This window comes from Moschus berezovskii, chromosome 6 (assembly GCF_049115385.1).
Source record: "Moschus berezovskii isolate FMDL1 chromosome 6, NW_MosBer_1.0, whole genome shotgun sequence".
Lineage (NCBI taxonomy): Eukaryota > Metazoa > Chordata > Mammalia > Artiodactyla > Moschidae > Moschus > Moschus berezovskii.
Window position 1 is genome coordinate 112,768,896 of NC_142465.1, and position 27,117 is coordinate 112,796,012.

Genomic DNA, 27,117 nt, shown 5'->3' on the forward strand with positions numbered 1-27,117 from the left:
TATTGCATGTTACTAGGAGTTATGCATGGTTTCCAAAGTGTCTAAGAAAGTAGAAGGAAAATTGTACTTAGACTCAAGGATGTGGTGAGAGCATTAACCCATCTTCATTGAACATAGCAATGAAACATAGATGCTGTTCAGTGTAATTTAATAGTTTAAAAGGACGGTGTTTATTTTGTGGGGTAAGAGAAGTTGGACTGTAATGTTACAAGGGTTATGAGAATTTTTTTTCTGTGATCTTGGAGTATTTCCCTCCAGTATTTTACTAAGAAGACTTTGACATAAAGACAGAGGTTGAAAGGATTATACATTATATTTTGTGCTTAGTTTTTTTTCCCTTTACTACTTAGCAAAGTAGTCTCACAGTGCAGTGTAAAGTTATGCTTGGAAGCAAAATAACAAGAGGAAAAAGCACCCCAGATGACATGTGTCTCCTGCGGTTTGAGTTCTAAAATGAGCCTGTTGTCTTGTGTTTATTGTAGATAAGCTGAGCCCAGAACCTAAAGGTGTATGTGTTGCTGGTTATCAAGTTCAGTGGGGAGTGTTCCCCCTCCTCATCAGATTCTTAAAGGTGAAAATGCTTAGACACCTTGATCAGATTCGTTAACTGAAGAATAATTTATCAGCAGTAAGTGTCTTGAATGCTCTGTGTTGATGCCTGTATATAAAGAATCTCTAAAACAATTGATTGATATTTTTTTTTTTTAGACGTCAAAGTGAACCCCAAATGTTTCCCATATGGGATGACTTTACTATTGGGATACTTCTCAGCTATAAAACTGGTATACTGATTCTCAATGATTTTTTTTAAACAATGAAACTTAATAAAATCACACTTTGCTAATAAAAATAATTTTTCCAAAAAAAAAAAAAATTTTTTTTTTCCTCTTTAACAGTTTTTTTTTGGTCATGCTGCGTGACATGCAGGATCCCTGTTCTCCGACCAGGAATGGAACCCCGTCCCCCCTACACGGTGAAAGCGTGGTCTCAACCACTGGACTGCCAGGGAATTCTGGGATTTTTCTTTTATTTCAATACTATTAAAATATCATAATATTTGGTTACATTTTTAAATAAGAATATGAAAACTCGAGGACCTTGCATTCATTCTGAAAGTTTAATAGGTACTGTTTGCCAGATACTGTTTTATGCAGTATGTCAATGAATAAAACAAAAATCCTTTGGAGCTTAAATTCTTCTGGAGGTGGACAGGAAAAGAGACATACCAGGCACTCAATTTTCTTGACATCTTATAGCACCCATTGGTGACTTTTTTTTTTGGTAAAGGGCCAGACACTGTCTGTTGCAGTAACATGACCTTGGGCAAGGCTGTGTTTCAGTAAAACTTTGTATTTCTTTATGGTACCAAGTGGCAGACTGTAGTTTGCTGGCCCCTGTTTTAACATGTAAAAGACAAACATTAGATCATAGAAGTTTAAAAAAGTCATGTAACAAAAGATATCATTAAGTCAGTGGACATACAAGAAATTTAAGAACAAAGTATTGGCAAACCAGGTGACTGTAAAGAGTCAGTATCCCAGTGGAACAACGGGCATGGGGCATGAAGAAGTAAGTCACAGAAGAACAAGTACAAATGGCCAGGAGATACCTGAAAAGATGCCGTTCTGACTGGCAAAAATTATATGGACAGAAAATAGCAAGGAGAAATAAGAAGGCCTTAAATGATCAGTGCAAAAAAATAGAGGAAAACAATAGAATGGGAAAGGCTAGAGATCAAGGAAACATTTCATGCAGGAATGGGCATGATAAAGGACAGAAATGGTAAGGACCTGGCAGAAGTAGAAGAGATTAAGAAGTGGTGGCAAGTATACACAGAAGAACTACAAAAAAGGTCTTAGTGCCCCAGATAACTGCAGTGGTGTGGTCACTCACCTAGAGCCAGACATCCTGGAGTTTGAAAGTGGGCCTTAGGAGGCATTCCTACAAACAAAGCTAGTGGAGGTGGTAGAATTCCAGGTGAGCTATTTAAAATCGTAAAAGATAATGCTGTTAAAGTGCAGCACTCAATATCAAATTTGGAAAACTCATCAGTGGCCTCAGGACTGGAATTAAGTCAGTTTTCTTTCCAGTACCAAAGAATGTTCCAATTATTATACATTTGCGCTCATCTCACATGCTAGCAGAATTATGCTCAAATTCCATCAAGCTGGGCTTCAGCAGTACGTGAACCAGGAACTTCAGATGTACAAGCTGGATTTAGAAACAGCAGAGGAACCAGAGTAAAAATTGCTGACTTTCATTGGATCATGGAGAAAGCAAAGGAGTTCCAGAAAAACATCTGTTTCATTGACTACACTAAAGCCTTTGACTATGTGGACCATAACAAACTATGGAAAATTCTTAAAAGAGATGGGAATGCCAGACCACCTGACTGGTCTCCTGAGAAACTTGTATGTAGGTCAAGAAGCAACATCACTTTGCAAGTTCTGTCTGGTCAAAGCTATGGTTTTTCCAGAACTCGTGTGTGGATGTGAGCCTTGGACCATAAAGAAGGCTGAGCACCAAAGAATTGATGCTTTTGAATTGTGCTGCTAGAATAGACTCTTGAGAGTCTCTTTGGACAGCTGGGAGATCAAACCAGTCAATCCAAAAGGAAATCAACCCTAAATATTCATTGGGAGGACTGATGCTGAAGCTCTAATACTTTGGTCCCCTGATGCGAAGAGCCAACTCACTGGAAAAGAAAGACCCTGATGCTGGGAAAGATTGAGGGCAGGAGGAGAAGGGGGCAGTAGAAGATGAGATGTTCAGTTCAGTTGCTCAGTCATGTCCGACTCTTTGCGACCCCATGAATCACAACACACCAGGCCTCCCTGTCCATCACCAACTCCTGGAGTTCACTCAGACTCATGTCCATCAAGTCGGTGATGCCATCCAGCCATCTCATTCTCTGTCGTCCCCTTCTCCTCCTGCCCCCAATCCCTCCCAGCATCAGAGTCTTTTCCAGTGAGTCAAGTTGTTGCATCAGGTAGCCAAAGTATTGGCATTTCACCTTTAGCGTCAGTCCTTCCAATGAGCACCCAGGATTGATCTCCTTTAGAACGGACTGGTTGGATCTCCTTGCAGTCCAAGGGACTCTTCAAGAGTCTTCTCCAGCACCACAGTTCAAAAGCATCAATTCTTCGGCGATCAGCTTTCTTCACAGTCCAACTCTCACATCCATACATAACTACTGGAAAAACCATAGCCTTGACTAGACGGACCTTGGTTGGCAAAGTAATGTCTCTGCTTTTTAATATGCTGTCTAGGTTGGTCATAACTTTCCTTCTAAGGAGTAAGCGTCTTTTAATTTCATGGCTGCAGTCAGCATCCGCAGTGATTTTGGAGCCCAAAACAATAAAGTCTGACACTGTTTCCCCATCTATTTCCCATGAAGTGATGGGACCAGATGCCATGATCTTAATTTTCTGAATGTTGAGCTTCAAGCCAACCTTTTCACTCTCCTCTTTCACTTTCATCAAGAGGCTTTTGAGTTCCTCTTCACTTTCTGCCATAAGGGTGGTGTCATCTGCATATCTGAGGTTATTGATATTTCTCCCAGCAATCTTGATTCCAGCTTGTGCCTCCTCCAGCCCAGCATTTCTCATGATGTACTCTGCATATAAGTTAAATAAGCAGGGTGACAATATACAGCCTTGATGTACTCCTTTTTCTATTTGGAACCAGTCTGTTGTTCCATGTCCAGTTCTAACTATTGCTTCCTGACCTGCATACAGGTTTTCAGGAGGCAGGTCAGGTGGTCTGGTATTCCCATCTCTTTCAGAATTTTCCACAGCATCATTGATTCAATGGACATGAGTTTGAGCAAACTCTGGGAGATAGTGGAGGACAGAGGAGTGTGGTGTGCTGCAGTCCATGGGGTCACAAAGAGTCGGACATGAGTTAACAGCCGAATAACAACAAAAATCTTACTGGAAGAGAAAAGGGTACTCTTAAGTACATTGCTGTTGGGAAATGGTATTGATACTGCCTTTTTGGAAAATAATCTGACATTTTAGTAAAATTAAAACATAGACACGCAAACTCTCTCTCTCTCTGTTGCAGAGTGGTTACTCATTGAATTTGGGGATTGGAGAGTTAGTGCTAGTTCATTGTGGCTTTCTTTTTTTTTTTCTTTTAGTTTTTGAAATTGTCATAAAATATACATAACATGAACGTGTATCATTCTAACCACTTATAAAGTGTTACAGTGTATTGGTTTAAGTACATTCATAACATGCACCTGTCACCACCATCCATCTCCAGAACTCTTCTTAAGAAATTGAAACTCTTACACCTGTTCAGTTAGTCCCCATTTTCCCTCCCCCAGCGCTGGGTAACCACCATTCTATGTGTCTATGATTTTGACTGTTCTAAGTACCTCACATAAGTGAAATCTTTTCGTGGTGGGCTTATTTCACTTAGGATAATGCCCTCAGGGTTCATCCATGTTGTAGAATATGTCATATCTTTGTCCTTTAAGGCTGAATAATATTCCATTGTCTCTGTAGACTTTTCTGTTTCTATTTTGGTGTCCATGCAGCATGCAAGATCCCAGTTCCCCCGCCAAGGATGGCACCCTACCCCCCTGCAGTGGAAACATAGAGTCTTAACCACTGGGCCACCAGAAGAGTCCCTAAACCACATTTTAAAAAATCAGTCCATCCATCATGGACACTAGATTTGCTTCTACATTTTAGCTGTTGTGAACTATACTGCTGTTAACAGAGGTGCACCCAGTATTTCTCTGAGACCCTGCTTTCCGTTCTTTGGGGTATAAACCCAGATGTGAAAGTGCTAAACATACGGTTGATTTTTAGTTTTTGAGGACCCACCTTTGCATGGCCGTTGTTCCATTTTACATTCTCACCAGTAGTGTACAAAGGGCTTTAACTTCTCTACATTCTTGCCAACACTTTTTTCCCCCTGTTGTAGACATCCAGATGGATGTGAGGCGATACCACATTGCAGTTTTGATTTTTCTCCCCTAATGATAAGTGATATTGAGGATTTTGTCATGTGCTTATCGGCCATTTGTATCTTTGGAGAAATATTGATCGATTCAAGCCCTTTGCCCATTCTTTTTAAAAATCAGTATTTTTTTAAAAAAACTTTATTTCTTTTTGCCGTGCTGGGTCTTCGTTGCTGCATGGGCGTTTCTCTAGCTGCGGTGCACAAGCTTTCTGTGGCAGTGGCTTCTTTTCTTGCTGAGCACAGGCTGAAGGGCGTGTGGGCCTGACTAGTTGTCGCACTTGGGATCAGTAGTTGGCAGCTCCCCGGCTCCAAGGTACAAGCGCAGTAGTTGTGCTGCATGGACTCAGTTGCTCCAAGGCATGTGGGATCTTTATGGATCAGGGATCTAACCCCTGTCTCTTGCATTGGCAGGCGTATTCTTTACCACTCACCCACCAGGAAAGCCCTGCCCATCTTTTAATTTTATTGTTGATTTTCTGTTGTTGAATTTTATGAATTCTCTATGTATTTTGGATATTGATCCTGTAGTGGATGTATGATTTACAAATATTCCATTTTGTAAGTTGCCTATTTACTCTGTTGATGTCTTTTGATGTGCAACATTTTTAACTTTTTGGGAAGTCTACTTTTGCTGCCTGTGATATCCAGGAAATCACTTCCAAGTTCAAATTCATGAATATTTTGCGCCGTGTTCTCTCATCAGAGTTTTATAGTTTTAGGTCTCACATTTAGATTTTTGATCCATTTTGAATGAACTTTTATGTGTGTGATGTTACACACTGGGTCTCTTCTGCCTGTTTAGTGTGGCATCGGTGAAGGTCTAACTTCTCTCACTTCACTGCTTTTTTTTCAACGTGACTGTCGAGTTTCCCCACCACTAGTTGTTGGAAAGACTGTTCTTGTCAAGGTCATTTGACCATATGTGCAAACATTTATGTCTGGGCACTCTATTCCATTGGCATATATGTTTTGGTTACTGTAGGGTTGTAGTAAGTTTTGTAATGAAGATGTGAGTGTGCTCCACTTTTGTTCCTTTTCAAGATTGCTTTGGCTATATGGGTCCCCTTGAGAATCCGTGTAAATTTTATGATGTTTCTGCAAAAGACATCTGAGGTTTTGATAGCGATTACATTGACTGTATGGTAGTATTGACATCTTCACAATATTAAATCCTTTAATTGGTGAACATGGGATGTGTTTCCATTTATTTATGGCCTTTAACTTCATTCACAATGTTCTGTAGTTTTTATTGGATCAATACAAATCTTTCATCTCCTTGATTAATTCCTAAGTATTTCTGTTTTGATGCTCATGTAAGTGGAATTATTTTTGTATTAAAAAATGTTTTCATGTATATAGAAATTCAGCTTAGTTTTATGTGTTGAGTTTGTATCCTGTTTGTAGAGGATCGTGGGGAAAGCAGTGTGTGGAGAAGTATGGGTGATGTTCATCAGGTAAGAGAAAGCCAACCCTCATATGCTTTTGTGTCATCTGCATTCATGTTTGTATCAACCATATATGTGACTTTATGTGCATTAAGAAAAGCAAGGAGGAAAAAAGATTGCATTTATGAAACACCTAGAATGAATAGTATGATTGCCTTTTGAGTTTATATAAACTGTGCTTTTGTATGTATGCACGTACTTACATAGTCATTTACAGCATTTTGTAAAAAGGATAAACAAACACCACTGCTCAGGTATTGCAATTCTAATAATTTATCAAAGGGCTTCCTTGCACCTGAATTTGATGTCCTCAGGTACACGTGCCTTAAGTTATGTTTCTGGTTACTTGTCCCATTTGCCCCGGTGACTGAAAAATTGAACTCTCTTTCTCTGTTTTATGGCACAAAACTGAAAATGCCTCAGAAGTGATGATTCTCTAGGTCATACCTCTAGTAACTGATGGAACCCACGTTTGAGTTGAATCCAGATCTGTTCTGTGCTGTCCCCTCTCCCCCCCACCCCCGTTCATGCTCTGTCTGATTGTTGACTCCTTGCGCCTCTTGATTATTGGATATGGTACCTGATCTGGTTGGGCTCCCAGGTGGCTCAGAGGTACAGAATCTACCTGCCAGTTCAGGAGACAGGGGTTCCACTTCTGGGTTAGGAAGGATCCTCTGACGAAGGTAATGGCAACCTGCTCAAGTATTCTTGCCTGGGAAATTACATGGACAGAGGAGCCTGGTGGACTACAGTCCACGGGGTCACAAAAGAGTCAAACAAAACTTAGAGACTAAACAACAATGGCAACCTGATCCGGTGCAGAATGTCGTCTTCCTTGGGGAGAAATGGAAGGGAATGGTACATAGCAAAGAGTTGTAAGAAAACTTTTTTTTTATTTCGGTTATCTCTCAAAAGATTTATTAGGAATGAAATCCTACTCCGCTCTGCCAGTCTGGGACTGAGAAGCCAAGACTGGCTATAGCTTTTGTCAATCCTTAAACATCAATTCCCCGGGCTAGATTGAGCCAGGTAGACTTTTATGCACTTTAGTGGTCTTGTTTGGCCACTGTCTGCTGCAAAACAGAGGTGCTCACCACGACATGTGTACAGTCATTGGAGACTTAACCTGTGTTGCGTGGAACATTTATTTGGTAAATCGATGCGCACGAAGGTAGTGCAGTATATCTCCAGGTGACCATGTTTCTCACTCTGCAGTCACTCAGGGTTGTCGGGTCTGATAACATGGCAGACGACGTGTGCTGGGGCAGCAGAGCTGACTGGCTGTTGTTGGAGGTCTTGGATGCTGCTGGATGAGTTAGACCTTTCTGAAGGCAGGAATATGGTAGAAGGCATGGGTGTGCTTAGATGATCATTTTAATACATGAACCACATAGTTTTATTCTAGTTTATGAAATGACTTTTGTGCTGTTAGGCTTTTAAAAAACCACTTACCCTTATTTATATGGAGAAGGACGTGGCAATCCACCCCAGCGTTCGTGCCTGGAAAATCCCATGGACAGAGGAACCTCATGGGCTAGGGTCCATGAGGTTGCAGAGAGTTGGACACAATTGAACACACACACACACAGCCCTATTTGTATAGAATAACGTATTATTTGTTCAAACCTGATGAAACCTTTTCCAAAAAGTGTTGCCTGGGGCGCCTCACTAGAGGGTTAATAATTTACCTGTGTCTTACTCCATGACACCACCCCCACCCTGACCCTATTTTGGAAAGAGTCCTGTGTTTGTTGTTTTTTAGTAAGTGCCCTCAAGAGATGTTCAGGTCCATAGACCACACGTGGAGGTATACTTCTCTAAAACATTGCTTAAATTAATGTCTTTGTTTTCTTACGAACGTTCTGAAAAGAAGAGTGATTAGTTTGATGCTGTGGTCTCAGACTGTAACCCAGAGTTTTAAACTAGAGAGACAAAAGTGACTTTACAGTCATCAGTTCAGTCGCTCAGTTGTGTCCGACTCCTTGCGACCCCATGAATCACAGCACGCCAGGCCTCCCTGTCCATCACCAACTCCTGGAGTTCACTCAGACTCATGTCCATTGAGTCGGTGATGCCATCCAGCCATCTCATTCTCTGTCGTCCCCTTCTCCTCCCGCCCCCAGTCCTTCCCAGCATCAGAGTCTTTTCCAGTGAGTCAACTCATCGCATGAGGTGGCCGAAGTATTGGAGTTTCAGCTTTAGCATCAGTCCTTCCAATGAACACCCAGGATCGATCTCCTTTAGAATGGACTGGTTGGATCTCCTTGCAGTCCAAGGGACTCGCAAGAGTCTTCTCCAGCACCACAGTTCAAAAGCATCAATTCTTCGGCGATCAGCTTTCTTCACAGTCCAACTCTCACACCCATACATGACCACGGGAAAAACCATAGCCTTGACTAGACGGACCTTGGTTGGCAAAGTAATGTCTCTGCTTTTTAATATACTATCTAGGTTGGTCATAACTTTCCTTCCAAGGATTAAGCGTCTTTTAATTTCATGGCTGCAATCCGTATCCACAGTGATTTTGGAGCCCCCAAAAATAAAGTCTGACACTGTTTCCCCATCTGTTTCCCATGAAGTGATGGGACAAGATGCCATGATCTTTGTTTTCTGAATGTTGAGCTTCAAGCCAACCTTTCTCTCCTCTTTCACTTTGCTCAAGAGGCTTTTTAGTTCCTCTCACTTTCTGCCATAAGGGTGGTGTCATTTGCATATCTGAGGTTATTGATATTTCTCCCAGCATTCTTGATTCCAGCTTGTGCTTCTTCCAGCCCAGCGTTCCTCATGATGTACTCTGCATATAAGTTAAATAAGCAGGGTGACAACATACAGCCTTGACATACTCCTTTTCCTATTTGGAACCAGTCTGTTGTCCATGTATAGTTCTGACTGTTGCTTCCTGACGTGCATACAGGTTTCTCAGGAGGCAGGTCAGGTGGTCTGGTATTCCCATCTCTTTCAGAATTTTCCACAGTTTATTGTGATCCACACAGTCAAAGGCTTTGGCATAGAGCTTGTTAATTACTGCAGTACAGGTGCTAAACCCCAACTTTTTCAATAACGCTTCCAGTGTTGTTTTTAGTACAGTAATGAAAACTATCTCAATATTCATTTTAATAATTTTTGTTCACAAAAGTACCATTTTCTTGTTTCAGAAGTGTGGAATAAACTATCAGTATATGAGCTTGCTGTTTTGGCCACTTTGATAGGCAAAAGTGGAACTACTCTTTTTTTTTTCTTTAGGACTTGTGATGAGTGGCAGCGGTTCTTTTTATGCCGTTTCAGATTGGGTTCAGAAGTGCTCCATCTCTACCAGAGGCCACTTGTGCTCTGTCACAGTGTTTTACTTACTGGATGTTGGTCTTTACTACACTCTACTCACGGGTCATGTTAGGCCGTTTGAATTTTCTTCTGTGGATAGAATGCTTAGAAAGACCGTGTTTTGATACTGTTAGCTTTTATTATTTAAATCAAGTGTGTGGTGTTAAATTGGAATCCACTGTTTTTCAGAAAATGAGCCAGTTATGCCAGAATCATTTACTGATTAGTCTTTTTTCTGTTATTTGAGATGCTATTAGGTCATACACGTCTCTTCCATTACTCTAGGGTCTGTTCCGAGGCCAGCACTGCAGTGATTGAATTGTAACTTTATATTGAAAATCTTAACATTGTAGGATATTTAACTGTTACTGTTCTTTGCATAGGATAGTCATATTTTCATGTGTGAATTTGTTAATACAAATTATAGTGTGTTTAAAACTAACCAGGAAATTATTCCATAGAACCATTCAAATTTTGGCTTAATGGTGGAATAAGTAATAATTGGGAGAATTTGCTGATGTTTTGTTCAGGTGGATTTTTATTTTTTAACTTGGGAAAAAACCCTTTTCTTACTTTAAAGAACCTTTTCCCTATTCTTTATTTGGGCCCGTTTAATTGTGACCTACTGTACATGGAACAACAGACTGGTTCCAAATAGGAAAAGGAGTACGTTAAGGCTGTATATTGTCACCCTGCTTATTTAACTTATATGCAGAGTACATCATGAGGAACGCTGGGCTGGAAGAAGCAGAAGCTGGAATCAAGATTGCTGGGAGAAATATCAATAACCTCAGATATGCAGATGACACCACCCTTATGGCAGAAAGTGAAGAGGAACTCAAAAGCCTCTTGATGAAAGTGAAAGAGGAGAGTGAAAAGGTTGGCTTGAAGCTCAACATTCAGAAAACAAAGATCATGGCATCTGGTCCCATCACTTCATGGGAAATAGGTGGAAAAACAGTGGAGACAGTGTCAGACTTTATTTTTTTGGGCTCCAAAATCACTGCGGATGCTGATTGCAGTCATGAAATTAAAAGATGCTTACTCCCTGGAAGGAAAGTTATGACCAACCTTGATAGTATATTAAAAAGCAGAGACATTACTTTGCCAACCAAGGTCCGTCTAGTCAAGGCTATGGTTTTTCCCGTGGTCATGTATGGATGTGAGAGTTGGACTGTGAAGAAAGCTGATCGCCGAAGAATTGATGCTTTTGAACTGTGGTGCTGGAGAAGACTCTTGAGAGTCCCTTGGACTGCAAGGAGATCCAACCAGTCCATTCTAAAGGAGATCAGTCCTGGGTGTTCATGGGAGGAACTGATGCTAAAGCTGAAACTGCAATACTTTGGCCACCTCATGCGACGAGTTGACTCACTGGAAAAGACTGATGCTGGGAGGGACTGGGGGCGGGAGGAGAAGGGGACGACAGAGAATGAGATGGCTGGATGGCATCACCGACTTTATGGACATGAATTTGAGTGAACTCCGGGAGTTGGTGACGGACAGGGAGGCCTGATGTGCTATGATTCATGGGGTTGCAAAGAGTCGGACACGACTGAGCGACTGAACTGAACTGAACTGAATTGTGATCCAGTCTTGCTTTGACATATTCCTTTTTCTTTATCTCAGCTCCTCTTTTTGAGCTTGTTTTCTTACAAAACGAAACCTCTGACCCAAGCATTCTAGAAATCCTTATATTTGCAATACATAAAATCAAGAAAGTGGGTTGATAGTTGTACATCAGGTTAGAGTGGTATGCTTTTAGGTTAGTTCTACCTACTTAATTTTACCACTTGGTAGTATTCCACAGGGGGATTTCCCTATTCAAATTCTTCTTAGCTATAACTTGTTAGTGATTGTAATCATATTTTAAACGATTTTATTATTTTTGAAATTAATCTTGAAAGAAAGAAAAGGCAGAGTCCCTTTAAGCAATAGGAATCCTATGAAAGCCTAGGAGGATGGATGATGGAAAGGTACCCACAGGGAGGGGGAGAAGGTCATGATCACTCCCAGGTGTTAACTTCTGAACCATTTTCCTGGTATATGAAAAGGTACTCAACATCACTAATCATCAGGGAAATGCAAATCAAAATCACAGTTAGGTGTCATCTCACACCTGTCAGAATGGCTGTTAGCAAAAAGACAAATGATAGCTAGTGCTATCCCCTCCTGGCGAGGATGTGGAGAAAAGAGAATCCTCATGCACTGTTGGTGGGAATGTAAGCTAGTCCAGACACCGTGGAAAAGAGTATGGAGGTTCCTCAAGAAATTCAAAACACAATTAGCGTATAATCCAGAGGAAGTCATCATCTTGAAGAGACACCTGCTCTCCTCTGTTCATTACAGCATTACGGAAACAACCTAAGAGTCTGTCATTGGGTAAGTGGATCAAGAAGATGTCTATATGTACACTCAGTTAAATATTATTCATCCTTTAAAGAGAAGGAAATCCTGCCATTTGCAGCAACATGGATGAACCCAGAGGGCATTATGCTGAGTGAAATAAGCCAGACACAGGAGAAATGCCGCGTAATCTCACTTATGTGTGGATTTAAATGGAACTCCTAGAGACAGAGTAGAAGACTGGTTGCTGAAAGTAGGGGACATGGAGAGAGGCTGGTGAAAGGGCATAAACTTCCCGTTATAAGAGGAATGAGGTCTGAGGATGGTGGCTGTAGTTGGCAACAGTATTGTATCAGATTTTCTGGAAAGTAGAATTTAAATTTCTCCCCATCCCCAAGAGGGGTGTAAATGTGTGGGGTGACAGATGTGTTAATGAGTGGATGGTGGTTATCTTTTCATGGTGTCTGTGTGCATCAGATTATACCTTTAAGCATCTTACATTTTTTGTCAGTTATATCTCTGGAGCAGAAAAAGATAGTTTTTAATTGAAAAAAGTGATACATTACCTCAGTTTCTTAACACTGAAACAGTGCAGAAGCCTGTGCAGTGAAACGATCTCATTAACTGCTGGTCACATTTATGTTTCCAAAAGCACTGTCTGTGCACCTCACCATCCCCTGTGTGTACACTTCCCTTTTCCTCGTAAGTTACTGTGTCAGTTTGATTTCTCGAACCTCTAATCCAATGTTATCCACTGTAAAAAATCGCCATTTACTGAAGTTTTGCCTACACCCAGATCCCTTCATCTTCTTAAGTCTCCTGCTTTTTTTCTGCCTTCCACATTTCCTGCCTTCCAGCTGTTCGGTTAGTTTGACTCTGAGCATGGATCTGGAATATCTGCCCTTCTTTTCCTCCCTTGACCTGCTGCTTCTCTAGGCCAGCCACCAACATCGCATGTCTGGGTCATCACTCACTTCTAACCGATCTCTAGTGCACATGCCACCAGCAGCTGGCATAATAAACAAATCTGGACTGCCACTTCGCTGCTTAAGAGCTTTCTGTTCATTGTCACAGAAGGTAGACTCTTCGTGTCTCAGTTTACGAGGCCCACCTCATCCTGCACTTCAGGTCTGCTCCTGCCTTGCAGCTCCTTAGAGCTTTTTAGCCGTGGCTTCATTTGTCTGGAAAGCCCTCGCTTGTGTCTTTTGTGTGGCTGGCTGCTTTACATCCTTTTGGTCTCAGGTCAGGCGTCTTCTCAACTTGGCCTCTGGTTCCAGTTGTCCTCCTGCTACCCAGATAGTTCCAGTAGATGCTGAGTTAGGGACGTGGCAGTGGAGGAGGTTGAGGTAGTGGATGTGGGGCGTGTAGCGCGGTGTCTGCCATGTAGCCAGGGCTCAGCGTGAGCGAGCGGACATTGCCGTTGCTTGTGAAGCACTGATGCCGGAGAAGCTGAAGTTGAACGGTTCTTTGAAGACCTACTGGACCTTCTAGAACTACCACCAAAAAAAAAAAAAAAAGTCCTTTTCATCATAAGGGACTGGAATGCAAATACCTGGAGTAACAGGCAATTTGGCCTTGGAGTACAAAATGAAGCAGAGCAAAGGCTAACAGTTTTACCAAGAAAATGCACTGGTCAAAGCAAACACCGTCTTCCAACAACTCAAGAGACAACTCTACATATGGATACCACCAGGTGGTCAGTACTGAAATCAGATTGATTATATTCTCTGCAGCTGATTATATATAAATCAGATTGATTATATTCTCTGCAGCTCTGTACAGTCAGCAAAAACAAAACTGGGAGCTGACTGTGCCTTAGATCATGAACTCCTTATTGCAGACTTCAGACTTAAATTGGAGAGTAGAGAAAACCCCTAGGCCATTTAGGTGTGAACTGTGGACGGAGGTTCGTAACATTGTACAGGAGGAGGTGATCAAAACCATTCCCAAAAAAATGCAAGAAGGCAAGATGATTGTCTGAGGTGTCCTTACAGATAGGTGAGAAAAGAAGTGGAAGGCAAAGGAGAAGAGGATAGATATACCCATCTGAATGCAGAGTTCCAGAGAACAGCAAGGAGAGATAAGAAAGCCTTCCTAAGTGAGCAATGCAAAGAAATATAGGAAAATTATAGAATGGGAAAGACTAGAGAGCTCTTCAAGAAAATTAGGGATACTAAGGGAACATTTCATGCAAAGATGGGCACAATAAAGGACAGAAATGGAATGGACCTAACAGAAGCAGGAGATATAAGAAGAGGTGGCATGAATACACAGAAAAACTATTCAAAAAAGATCTTCACAACCCAAATAACCATGATGGTGTGATTACTCACCTTGAGCCAGACATCCTGAAATGCGAAGTCAACTGGGCCTTAGGAGGCATCACTATGAACAGAGCCAGTGGAGGTGATGGAATCCAGCTGAGCTATTTCAAATCCTAAAAGATGATGCTGTTAAAGTGCTGCACTCGGTATGCCAGCTTTTGTTCAGTCTTCTTACTGTTCGGTAAGTGAGAAGTTCAGTATTATAGCTTGGATGTTGTTGGTGGATTTCAGAGACAAACTTAGTACTAGTGGCTTTTAATATCTACAACTTAGAAGAGTGTAAAGCAGCCAGCTTCTGACATGTCCCAGTGATCCTGTCCCCTCCCAGTCTGAATCAGGCTGATGCACAGGGCCCGTGGAATCCAGCGGGAGGGGCGGTGTGCCTTCTGAGGCTGGGACAGAATGGCCTCAGCCTTGGTCTCCTGGCTCATGTTACACAGCACGAGGACACTCTGGCAGTCGTGTGGAGACCCCTGCAGGAGGGACCGACTGGCTCACGCAGTGCCTGCCATGGATGTGAGCCCTGGGAGTGTGGATGGTCCTTAGCTGATGGAACCCTGGCTAGCATCTGGTGACCGCACATGAGAGCTCTGAGGCCAGGCAGCTCCAAGTTCCCCACCCACCGAGGGCTGGGTGAGAAAGAACATAGTGGTGGTTGTTTTACGCTGCTAAGTTCTGTGGGGCTGTGGTTCGCAGCAGCAGGATGACTGGTCCAGAGTGATCTGTGATGAGCCTAACGGCTCACATCCACGTTGCAGGCCAGAGCGCAGGTGCAGGGCATCAGGATGGACAGCCCAGCTGAGAAGTGGATCCCATTGCCAAGCAGGAGGCAGTGGGTCTGTTTGTGCCAGAGGAGGCCGCCAGGCTTGCTTTTGTACATCCCTGTGGGAAACGGCTTTACCCTCTGCTCAGGAGCCTGTCAGCTGTGACGCCTGTCACTTTACACTTGTAACCTGGAGTCTCACTTTGGACCTTGAGAGGGGGCCTGATTTAGGAGCTCAGTTTTCTTGCCCTTCTTATTTAAGTGTGAAGCTTCTAGTTTCTACATCTGGACAGAGACACTTAGATGTTGTGGAGTCTGTCATTTGCCGGCTACTCTTAGGGTCTGAATCTGTGCCTTATAGGGTTTCCCTGGTGTCTCAGCTGGTAAAGAATCTGCCTGCGATGCAGGAGACCCCTGTACAATCCCTGGGTCGGGAAGATCCCCTGGAGAAGGGATAGGCTACCTGCTCCAGTATTCTTGGGCATTCATTGTGGCTCAGCTGGTAAAGAAGCCGTCTGCAATGTGGGAGACCTGGATTCGATCCCTGGGTTGGGAGAAGGGAAAGGCTATCCACTCCAGTATTTTGGCCTGGAGAATTCCATGGACTGTACAGTCTGTAGAGTTGCAAAGAGTCGGATGCAACTGAGCGACTTCTCACATTCTATGCCTCCTACTGGAGCTGCATCCTGTATTTCACATCCTGTGTTTCTTTTTGGGTGGAGAACTCTGTCACATTTGCTCAAATACTTTTCCTGCCTAGGACATGGCCCCTTGGGGTCTCTTCAGTGTTGGTGGTCTCCCATCTCCACCCAGACTAGCAGGTGGTGGCTTCAGGTTTGGATTAGTCTTCCCTTTCCTTTGCTGTGTCCTGGAAACCTGTTTGGGGACAGTAGCCCTCCTCCCAGTTGTGGGTGCCCCCTTATTTCCCAGCATCAAAGAAGCAAGGTCTCTCCTGCAGGCGTGTAACGAACTGTCGTTTGTCAGCAGAGCAGAAAGTTGCATTTGTACAGAAATTTCAGTTAATTGCATGGGAGGAGCATGTCTCTCCTCCTCTGTTGGTTCAGTTTATTCTTTTCCTTCAGAGCAATTTATTTTGCTGCACAGCTTACTTGGTTTTGCCTCTCACCAATGTCAGTAAGTTGTCCAGCAAAGTAAGTCTTTCTTAATAATCTGTCAGCTACTGAGATGTAATTTTTCAAGTGTCTTTTCCAGCGTTCATAGCTGATGGTGCCTCAGGCAGAGAAAGATACACAGCACACCCCTGTCCACCACACGTGCACTGTGTGACCTGTGTCCAGGTGAAAGCAACAGTAGAAGTGAGTGGGCTTGCAGGCCTGCCTCTGGACCTCAGAAAGCCCCTCTCCCCCAGGGTGGGTGGGCGGGCATGAAGGAAGGACCTTCTTTCTAACTGAAGAGACTAAATAAAACTGTTGTAAAAATGGAGACATACCTGTGATTTTTGAAAAGTACTGCTGGTTAGTTCGCTGTGAGCTCTCCATTTAATGCAGAGAATATTGAAAGGGTCAGTTGAGGTTGTTTTGCACCACACTGACCCTGGAAGGGCTCCTGGAGCCTGTGAGCTTAATTTAACCTGAGACCAACCCCTGTGCCTGCTTTATAAGTGAATTCCTCTAGATTAAATTTTTGGAAAAGAGTTTTCACGGATGACTTCAGACCACACTTCCAAGTTTGTTTCAGATGCTTTTATTTTCATTATATGCTTCTCCATATTCGTATTTTAAATTATTGTCCTTCAGGATAGCTAGAGCTTAGGGCTTCTCTTTTTTTGATAGTCTTCAGTTTGGAATCTTGACTTGTGGGTCTTTACCAGTTTTCAAACACAAGTGCTAAATACTCATGGGCATTTAGGGAAACAGGCACATGCAAAAACCAGGAAGCTTCTCAAGTTTAGTTAATAACAGTGGAAGGAAGAAAAGAAATGAACATGTAATAAATAAGTGATCGGTTAACTAGAAAAATAAAGCCCAGTAGGGGGACTGGACAATGATGGGGCAACCCTGCAGGTACAGAACAGGGTCCTGCCACCCAGCCTGTGGCAGGAGCACTGTGGGTCCCCCAGGTGCAGGGCAGGAGGCTGGCTGATGGGGACTGGGGTCGGAGGGCTGAGGGTCTGCAAGGGGCTGCCTGCAGGGTCCCCTTGGAGCTTTGTTCTGACTTAAGCCTGTCATGTCCCTGGGCAGGGTCTAGTTAGGAGGCCCTGAGGGGTTGATGTGAGAGAGCAGCTGGAGGAGTAGGCAGAGGGGACCCAGCAGTTTCTGAATTGGATTTACAGGAGAGTTGCCAGACCCCTTGCTGGGTAGGCTGTAAAATTAGAGAAGGGTCAGGGGTGACTGAAAGGCTTTCTGCCAGAGCTATGGGACAGGGCAGCTCCTTGTGCTGGGCTTGCTCTCCTGCTGGACCCTCTGGGGGTTGGGTCCTTCTGGGTTTTGGGATTCCCAGGAGGGAGTGGAGTATGAATGGCAGGAGGCCTGCAGGAGAGTTGGAGGAGGTGGGTGGAGGGGAAGCCTGCAGAGGCAGAAGAGGAGGGAGTTGAGGTCTGGAGGAGGGAGGTCAGGGCAGAGGAGAGCATGGACAAATTTACCTGCTCCTCCTGCCTGGGCCTTAGAGCTGGCTCAGGTGCAGATTGGTCAGAAAGAGGGTGAGTGTACATCACTGGTGCTAGCCACGATATTTTGCACAGATTCTTTTCAACTACCCCCGAGGGTCAGTCAGTCATTCAGTGCAGTTTCACTGTTCGAGAGCTACTGGTTTCTCAGTTGGAGGCAGATAATTAACCAGGAGTCTTGCTGCTTAAGGCCAACTGATAAAGTTCCTTGACTAGTGAGAGAGTTTTCAGGGCGATCACATGCCTGGAGTATTTTTACTCCAATTTGTACATTGTCTAAGTGGCCTGGCCAGAAGGTGCTGTGCATGCCTGAAGTGGTGGGTCTGCTTGGGGGCTTCTACACCTCTCCCCCTGCCCCTCCCTGCTGCCGCCACCCCACCCCCCCATTAGTAATTTTGGCAGCTGTCAACATTTATCCTACACTCAGGACACTCAGGAGTAAAGTCTCTCGTGGATGCATGATGTTTGACGTCATGTCGTGTCGTGTCCTGGTGGTCCCAGGCGCTTGCACACACGCGTGTGCAACGGGAGGCAGCAAGAGTGGCCAGGCGTGTGGGCGTGCTGGCCTTGCTTTGTCCTCTCCTTGCCCGTGGCCCGCCTTCTTCACTGTCTGCCTGTGTCATCCTCCACTCTCCAGGTTGTCTGCGTCAAAATCGTGAATCAAACCCAGAGTCTCCTGCCTAATTCTTCAGCACCTCAGGCATTTATTTCTTATTAAAACCTTCAACTGCCTCCTCCTGTGAAGTTTACATTTCCCACTGTGGACAACGGTAAATTTTGACTGGAAAATATTGGCTTATTTGTTTTTCTAATCAGCTTGATAAAGAGTCCAGTTTTTATGTGGAGGATGAGGGGACACGGGAGGGAAAACGAGGAGAGACCTGGAGATGAAAAGGCTGCATTTGAAGTGACCTGGAGGATTTGCGTTAGTAACTGGTTGGGAGGGGATCTGGTGGTATAGAGGGTGGGCAGTGACTCTGGTCTGTTTGGATGTGGAATAAGGGATAAATGAACCCAGTTATGCCATGTTCCAGAAGAAATGGGGTCGTTGTTCAGTATCATTCCCCATACTGTTTCCCCTTTCTGGACGTTAATGGTCTCTGCCTTTTTGGTGAAGTGGAAAGAGTGGGAATCAAGAATTCTGACCTAGTCCCTTCTGTAATAGCGTTAACAGGAAGACTTTCCACAGGTGCTTAATTGTACGCTACACGCCATCTTCGCAACGCGGTGATTCAGGCAAACTTTGGACTATTGATGTGTCATAGTGTATTTAAACTTCTGATAACAGGGATAAAATAGTCAAATTTCTGTTTGGAAATTTTACTTTGGGGATTTTACATAAACCTTTGAATTTTTAAAACAATTTAATTGGAGGATAATTGCTTTACAGTGTTGTGTTGGTTTCTGCCACACAACAGACAACATTTGGATTTTCAAGTTTAGAAATAATTGCTTTTCCCCCATCCTTATTTCCAGAAATATCTTCATCATCACTGGAACCACTTTTGAAGGTCTCAGGGCAGATTTCTAGAATACTTCAACCTCACTTCTATCTTTTTGAATCTGCTTTTAATACTAGTTTCTGAAAACTTTGTTCCAAGTCCCTTTTCACTTAGTAGTAAGATAGTTTGGCTTTTAGTTGCTCCATGGGTGTATAGTCGTGGTCATCACAACATAAGCACTTGTATGTTTCTGTTTAATGTGACTTTCAACACTTGTTATCAACCCAGGGAACCTCCTTGTAAAATGATTCAGTCGGTGGTCTTTGCAGGCAGCCAGAACTAGCATTGATTGAGGTTGTCTCAAGGTGTTGTCTCTTCCTTAATTTCTTACCCCAAAATGAAACAGTTGTGTGAGTGTCCTGTAATAGAAAGGACTTGATCAGTATTAATGTTCTACATAACTTGTTTTTTAAAAAATTATTTATTTATTTATGACTGCACTGGGTCTTCCTTGCTATGTGTGTGCTTACTCTAGGTATGGGGAGCAGCAGCTGCTCTCTATTTGGGCTGCACGGGCTTCTCATTGCACTTGCTTCGCTGGTTGTGAAGCATGGGCTTAGGTGTTCTGCACGACGTGGGATCTTCCTGGACCAGGGGTCGAACCCTTGTCTCCTGCATTGGCCAGCAGATTCTCTACCACTGAGCCACTAGGAAAGCCTCATGATTCTGTTTTGTGAGAAAAGTTTGCTGAGGAATCATTCTTCAGCCCAGCAGAGCCACCCCTGCCATGCTTCTCAGGTGTCCCTTCGCTGAAGCTCCTGTTGGGCTATGTGCCGGTTCTGCCTTGAGTGCTTTGAGGTGACCAGTTGGGTGCTCAGTGTGTAGATGCAGAACCCTGACAGGGTCAGTGGACCCAGGGTCTCAGAATGGCCATTTTGTTTATTTTTTAAAATTTATTTTTAATTGAAGTATAGATGAGTTATAGTGTTGTGTTAATGACTGCTGTGTAGCCAGGTGACTCACTTAAACATACATATGCATTCTTTTTCATGTTCTTTTCCACTATGGTTTATCATAGAACACTGAATGTAGTTCCTTGTGCTGTGGAGTAGGACATTCTTATTTATTTGAAATGGATATCTGTCATTCAGCGCACACGCCTTCCTGACGCCCAGACCCACGTCCTCATCAGGGAGCTGAGAATCAGAAGAGGGGTTGTTTCTCCCCAGCCTGGTGAAGGGCCCTGTCCCACCAGGGACTGGGCTGGGTCAGCGCCTGGGGACTCCTTTAGACAGTGTGCAGACGGGTTCAGTTCAGTCACTCAGTTGTGTCTGACTCTTTGCAACCCCATGGACTGCCAGGCTTCCCTGTCTATCACCAACTCCCGGAGCTTACTCAAACTCATGTCCATCGCGTTGGTGATGCCATTCAACCATCTCATCCTCTATCGTCCCCTTCTCCTCCCACCTTCAATCTTTCCCAGCATCAGGGTCTTTTCAGTAAGTCAGTTCTTTGCATCAGGTGACCAAAGTTTTGGAGTTTCAGCTTCAGCATCAATCCTTCCAATGAGTATTCAGGACTGATTTCCTTTAGGATTGACTGGATCTCCTTGCAGTCCAGGAGACTCTCGAGTCTTCTCCAACACCACAGTTCAAAAGCATCAATTCTTCGGCGTTCAGCTTTCTTTATAGTCCAGCTCACAACCATACATGACCACGGGAAAAACCATAGCATTGACTAGACAGACCTTTGTTGGCAAAGTAATGTCTCTGCTTTTTAATATGCTGTCTAGGTTGTTCATAGCTTTTCTTCCAAGGAGCAAACATCTTCTAATTTCATGGCTGCAGTCACCATCCACAGTGATTTTGGAGCCCAAGAAAATAGTCTCTCACTGTTTCCATTGTTTCCCCATCTGTTTGCCATGAAGTGATGGGACCGGATGCCATGATCTTTGTTTTTTGAATGCTGAGTTTTAAGCCAACTTTGTCATTCTCCTCTTTCACTTTCATCAAGAGGCACTTCAGTTCTTCGCTTTCTGCCATTAGTGTGGTGTCATCCACATATCTGAGGTTATTGATATTTCTCCTGGCAATCTTGATTCCAGCTTGTCCTTCATCCAGCTTGGCATTTTGTCTGATATACTCTGATATAAGTTAAATAAGCAGGGTGACAGTATACAGCCTTAATGTACTCCTTTCCGAATTTGGAACCAGTCTGTTGTTCCATGTCCAGTTCTTACTTTTACTTCTTGACCTGCATACAGATTTCTCAGGAGGCAGGTTAGGTCTGGTATTCCCATTTCTTGAAGAATTTTCAGACGGGTTAGAGCGTTCTTTTTCTTTTCCCAGTGAGTTCAGAACTGTTCTCTCAGTTATAACCACACCCTGGTCATTGCTAGTTTGTACTATCTTCGCAGATTTCTCCTCGTAGATTGATGGCAGGCATTTCTGAAAACCTCCAGTCAAGTTCACCCTTCAGCCTGGTTGCTCCACGGCTCCTGTCTTTGGTCTTCTCTCTTCACATTCTGGCCCTTCCTCTGCTGAGCAAACTCATTCTTATATCACTGCCGTCTCTACCGCTTGCCCCCTCCCAGTTGTGATACTCCCAGAGAGGGTGTCTCACAGCCTGTTGGCAGCCTCAGCACGAGCTGCGGAGCCAGGCACAGAGCACATCTTTCGGTGCAGGGGCCTTTTCCTTCGTGACACCCCTTGTCACGTGACCCCAGAGGCTGAGCTGATCAGCAGATGAGAGGGCCCCACACATCCAAGTCATGTGTACAGTTTTCTGTGCTGTTCTCACCCAGGAGACCAGGGCGTGATCACACATGAACAAGCAGGATATTTCCCGGCTTTGTTATCTGTCCCCTTCCCGCCCCCACTCAGTTTTTCATCAGTTAGAGATCCATCGTCTTGTTGGGGGGCTGGGGCACAGTATTAAAAGTTGTTCCCTGAGATGTCCTGTTCTCTGCCTTCCACCTACAGTTGCAGCATCTCGTGAACTTTGCTCCTACAGCTCCCCTTTCACCCCCTCTGCCCTGACTCACTGTCGTCCTTGGTGTCTTTCCTGGGCTGGGCCCGGGACTGTCTCACCCTGGCCCTGTGTTGCCCTGGCCTGCACACCACGCCCAGACTAACTTCCAGTCTTGATTGTTGCTTCTCTCCCTGATTTCACTGGTTACACCTAAACTAATTTCTGGCCAGTCCAGTGGTGAGCAAGGAGTGGGGCTGCTTAACCCCAGGGGTCTAGGGCTTCTGGCTGAAGTAGCTTCGACATAAGTTGTCTGGAGACGTCTCCAGTTTTATTTTTGAAATTCATTCACATGTTTAAGTTAAAAATAGTATACCTTTCCAAATGACCACAAGCTACAATTATGAAAACAAAACCATCAGAGGAAACCCATCTCTCTAGGAAGCTGTGCCATGAGCCACATGCCGTGGGTTCCGAGGGCACAGTCTCCTCGTGAAGTCCAGATCCTGACCCTGGTCTGAGGCTCGTCAGCACCAGCCTCCTGGGCTGTTGAGACGCTCCCATCTCTTCAGTGCTCAGCAGTTACTTCTGTATTCTGGGGCTTGCCTGTGGGAGAAGATGTGTGTAACTTCAGACCCTTTTTTCAATATCTGGAGCCAGTTTTGGTAATTTATACGTTTTCAGACAAGCATATTCATGTAGGTTTATACTTTACTACCTTGTTTCACAAAAGATAAATCTTGGGATTGGGTCCACTGCTAGGAGGCCCTGCAGTGAGCTTTGAGAGCAGAGCAGTTGCTGAGCGCTGCTGGCATGGAGGAGTTAGTGATATTCCTGGGCTGCCTCTCCAGGACGTTCTCCCTGTTTGGGGAAAAGTTTCCACGACAGGCTCAAGGCCCCTACCCCCCAACTCCTCCCCGGCTCACCCAGGGTCTTTTTTTCAGCAGCTACTGCCAGGTCCCAGGGCTGAACTGGCTCATCCCTAACGAGCTGTGACGCCAGCTGCAAGGAGGGTGAGCATGATGCCCAGGAGCCCTGCTTGGTCCCTTCTCGATGATTTGCTGGTTGTTCCCCCCACCCCCGTCCCAGAGCATCTTGGCAGAGTTCAGATTTCTGTGCTCACAGCTCAGTGCCCACAATGAAAAGGGAATACAAAAGCGGGTGTGCAGTGAGGAGGAGCGGCGGGGGTGGGGCTTTTGAAGAGTTTAAAAACCCTGGTTGCCTTAGCCTGGGCTCTGGGCTGAAGGTGGAAGTAGTGAAGCTGTGAATAACCTGAATTTGGAGGTAGTTTTATTGACTCATGCATCAGTTAAGTCCAGTCTGACCCCATGGACTGCAGCATGCCAGGCTTCTCTGTCCATCACCAGCTCCTGGAACTTGCTCACATTCATGTCCATCCAGTTGGTGATGCCATCCAACCATCTCATCCTCTGAGGTCCCCTTCTCCTCCTGCCTTCAATCTTTCCGAGCATCAGGGTCTTCTCCAATGAGTCAGTTCTTTGCATCAGGTGGCCAAAGTATTGGAGTTTCAGCATCAGTCCTTCCAGTATATATTTAGGACTGATTTCCTTTAGGATGGATTGGTTGGATCTCTCTGCAATTCAGGGGACTCTCAAGAATCTTCTTGGAGAAGGCAATGGCACCCCACTCCAGTACTCTTGGCTGGTAAATCCCATGGACGGAGGAGCCTGGCTGCAGTCCATGGGGTCAGGAAGAGTCAGACACGACTGAGCGACTTCACTTTCACGCATTGGAGAAGGAAATGGCAACCCACTCCAGTGTTCTTGCCTGGAGAATCCCAGGGACGGGGGAGCCTGGTGGGCTGCCGTCTATGGGGTCGCACAGAGTCAGACACGACTGAAGTGACTTAGCAGCAGCAGCAGCAAAAATCTTTTCCAACACCACAGTTCAAAAGCATCATGCATACAGGCCACGTATTAGAAGAAAGTTTGAATTTCTGTTGTTCAGAAACCTGATTTTTGAAAAGACCACTTTCTGTTTCTTCAGTCTGTTTTTTTCTACACACCATCACTTGAGAATGAATTAACTGCAGTGCTCACAGGTTCTGGAGCATTCATGGTGCACCAGGCTGGTCTGGCTTTCATAAGTATCACCTCGTTTAAACCACCACAGCGTCTGCCTGGGGATACTTGTAATGTGGCAGGTTCTCCTCCCCACCCCCCACATTGTGGTCAAAGACACGTAAACTCTACTGTGGTGACTGTTAAAAGTGTACAGTCTGTATTGTCACGTGTAAGCGCACAGTCCAGTAGTGTTCCATTGACATGCACAGTCTAGTAATGTTAAGTGTCAGGGCACAGTCCAGTAGTGTTAAGTGTCAGTGTACACAGTCTGGTAGTGTGAGATGTCAGGGCTAAGTCTGGTAGTGGTATGTGTTACTGGCACAGTCCAGTAGTGCTAAGTGTCAGGGCACAGTCCGGTAGTGTTAAGTGTACGTGTGCACAGTCCAGTAGTGGTAAGTGTCAGGGCACAGTCTGGTAGTGTTAAGTACATTCATGTTGTTAGGAATCTGTTCCAGAACATCGTGATCTTGCAAATCTCAAACTCTGTGTCCATTGAAGTAAAAAAATTGTAACATAAATCCAGTCCTCTTTGTTCAGCAGGATTAAAAGTGCTGTCCTGCTTCTGCTCTGCTGTCTCTCTGACACTGGGCGCGGGGCCGTGAAAGCGGAGGCCCTGGTCACCTGTGGCCGCTGCGAGGAGGACAGCTGGGTCCAGGGACAGTGCCACCGCTTCTGACGGAGCAGTGACTCTGTGGGTTGGGTCCTGCAGTGCCCCAGGGAAAGTTCCTCTCCTGAGTCACCGTGTCTGATTTGGTCTGTTTTCTAGGTGCTTCTGAATTTGAGGCACAATATACTAGAGATCCGTCTACAAAGGAATATTGAGTTTGGTGCGTTTCAGTATCCTGTGGGTGACATTTGAGGCAGGGTGGGACCTGTGTTCATAAGCGTCAAAGGTCCTCTCAGAACTCACATGGCAGATATTCCAGGCCCACCCAATTCTCCTTGGGAGAGCGGGCTCAGCATCCCTAGTGTCTGCCCAGAAGAGTAGGCACCCTTGTGACAGGTGTGCGCTCCACGGCCATGCTTGCCCTTGGACTGGCACGGTGTTTTCACTCTGAGGCCCTGGCTTTCAAGGTGTCCAGGGCCCCTTCCTTCTCAGGGTGGTTTCAGTTGTTTGTTTCTGTCAGTTAGTGTGCTTAGTAATGCTTGTGTCACATGATGTTTTCGGGGTGTTTACAAACTTAGGAACTTTTGAACATAGAATAATAAACAGAAGAATTAAAATATCGAGCAAAAGACCTTCCCTGTATTTCTAGTAGAAGTGGACCTCTTCTTGTGTACACTGCCTGCTTCTCAGTGTGGAGGTCAGAAGCTGGTGCCCTTGGTGCTTTTGGACCCACTTACAAGACCCTCAGAGTCTGGTTATGAGCCGGCCACACTGCCAGTAGAGTGGACCCTGGGGAGTCGGCTTGCACCCAGTCTCTGGGTGGACCGGACGTGGGCCTGTGTCCTGGGAGTGGTGATTGTTCACTGTGGGAGCTTGAAAAGGAAAGGAATAGGGTCCCCCAAATCCTGGCTGTCACCTCTGTCCCTGTAGCTCGTCAGTGAACCCTCGTTTAGATTATGTGTGCCATCTCTGCCTAAATCCCACATGCCCATGCTGGGATTCACCCTCCACCCCCGCACGGGCAGCGCCTCACTGCTATTAGGTCCGACAGGCTGGGTGCGCAGAGAACGTTCCAAATGACATGGTTCTGGAGAGCTGTTGCAGCTGGCTTATTTGTTGAAACTCTTCAGTAAATGAATGCTTTATGATCAATTACTTATCTGCTCTGTTGTACTCCTGCATTAAAATAGAACGCAATACAGCCTGTTTACATAAGTTAAGCTGTTTTGTGACTGTGCTGGCCTTGACTTATACACCTGATCTTAGCCAAAGGCCAGGAAGTGATGGCACTGACTTATAAAAAGAGGTGTCTGCTTGTGCAGATGAAAGAAATGGAGCTTGGTTAAGAGCAGCAGGGGAGTAAATGCATAGGAAATCAAAGAGCTGCACCAAGCCAGAAAGGACAGTGCCGTGATGGGCAGTGGTGGTGTGGGGGGAGGGCCTCTGGCGGGGTGTTGTGGATCTGCCTCTGAGTCTGAGCTCTCACCCCTGTCTCCCCCTCCTCAGGAGTTAGAAGCAGCTCTCCACAGAGATGACGTGGAGTTCATCAGCGACCTGATCGCCCGCCTGCTCCAGGGCTGCTATCAGCGAAGGGACATCACGTGAGTAACCCCAGTCCTCTCTCCTCTGGCAGAGGAAGGAATTAACCAGTCCTAGTGATGTTTCGTATCTCCTGGAGCCAACCTGAGCATATCATCGGCCGAGATGTACAGTGTATTCACACGTGGCTCCGGGCCCTGCCTTTCGCTGCTTCTGCAGCTGAATTTTCATTTTATTGTCTTTTTTTCCGCTCTCACAAATCTATAGCCCTTACCCTTAGGTTCCCCAGCTACCACAGTCACATGGAGTGTTTTCCACGTGGAAACACATAGTGTTTTCCTCTCAGTGTAGGCCTTACTTTCTCATCTTTGTTTCCAGTATTGGTAAATTGATGCCTAACAAAATTAGATGCTTACTGTAGTTCTGCCCCTTGGGTCTGTGTCTCTTGTTCCTGTGAACAGTAGCATCATTCTGAGATGGAGCTTCTGGGCCTCTCATGCCGTAGCCACCAAGTACACACGCTCCCTTACATGTTAGACATGTAGAAACGTGGAGCTGAATTTCATCTCTGTCAGCAAGTATAGGCTCTTCCCCCTCAGGCCTCGGCCCTTGTGTCCGGGGACTCAGTAGCCATTCTCTTTATCCCGTTCCCACATGGCACTGAACTGTGGGACACTTCTGG

General features: G+C 44.9%; 1 protein-coding gene across 2 annotated transcripts in view; it reads left to right on the forward strand.

Annotated features, from left to right (window-relative positions):
* CECR2 (CECR2 histone acetyl-lysine reader) overlaps window positions 1-27,117 on the forward strand; it is a 113,446-nt gene that overhangs the window by 48,773 nt on the left and 37,556 nt on the right. For both annotated transcript variants that reach the window (XM_055396499.2, XM_055396501.2), the window contains exon 2: window positions 26,403-26,497. In XM_055396499.2, the coding sequence (XP_055252474.2) occupies window positions 26,403-26,497 (95 nt within the window). The remainder of the gene's footprint in view (window positions 1-26,402; window positions 26,498-27,117) is intronic.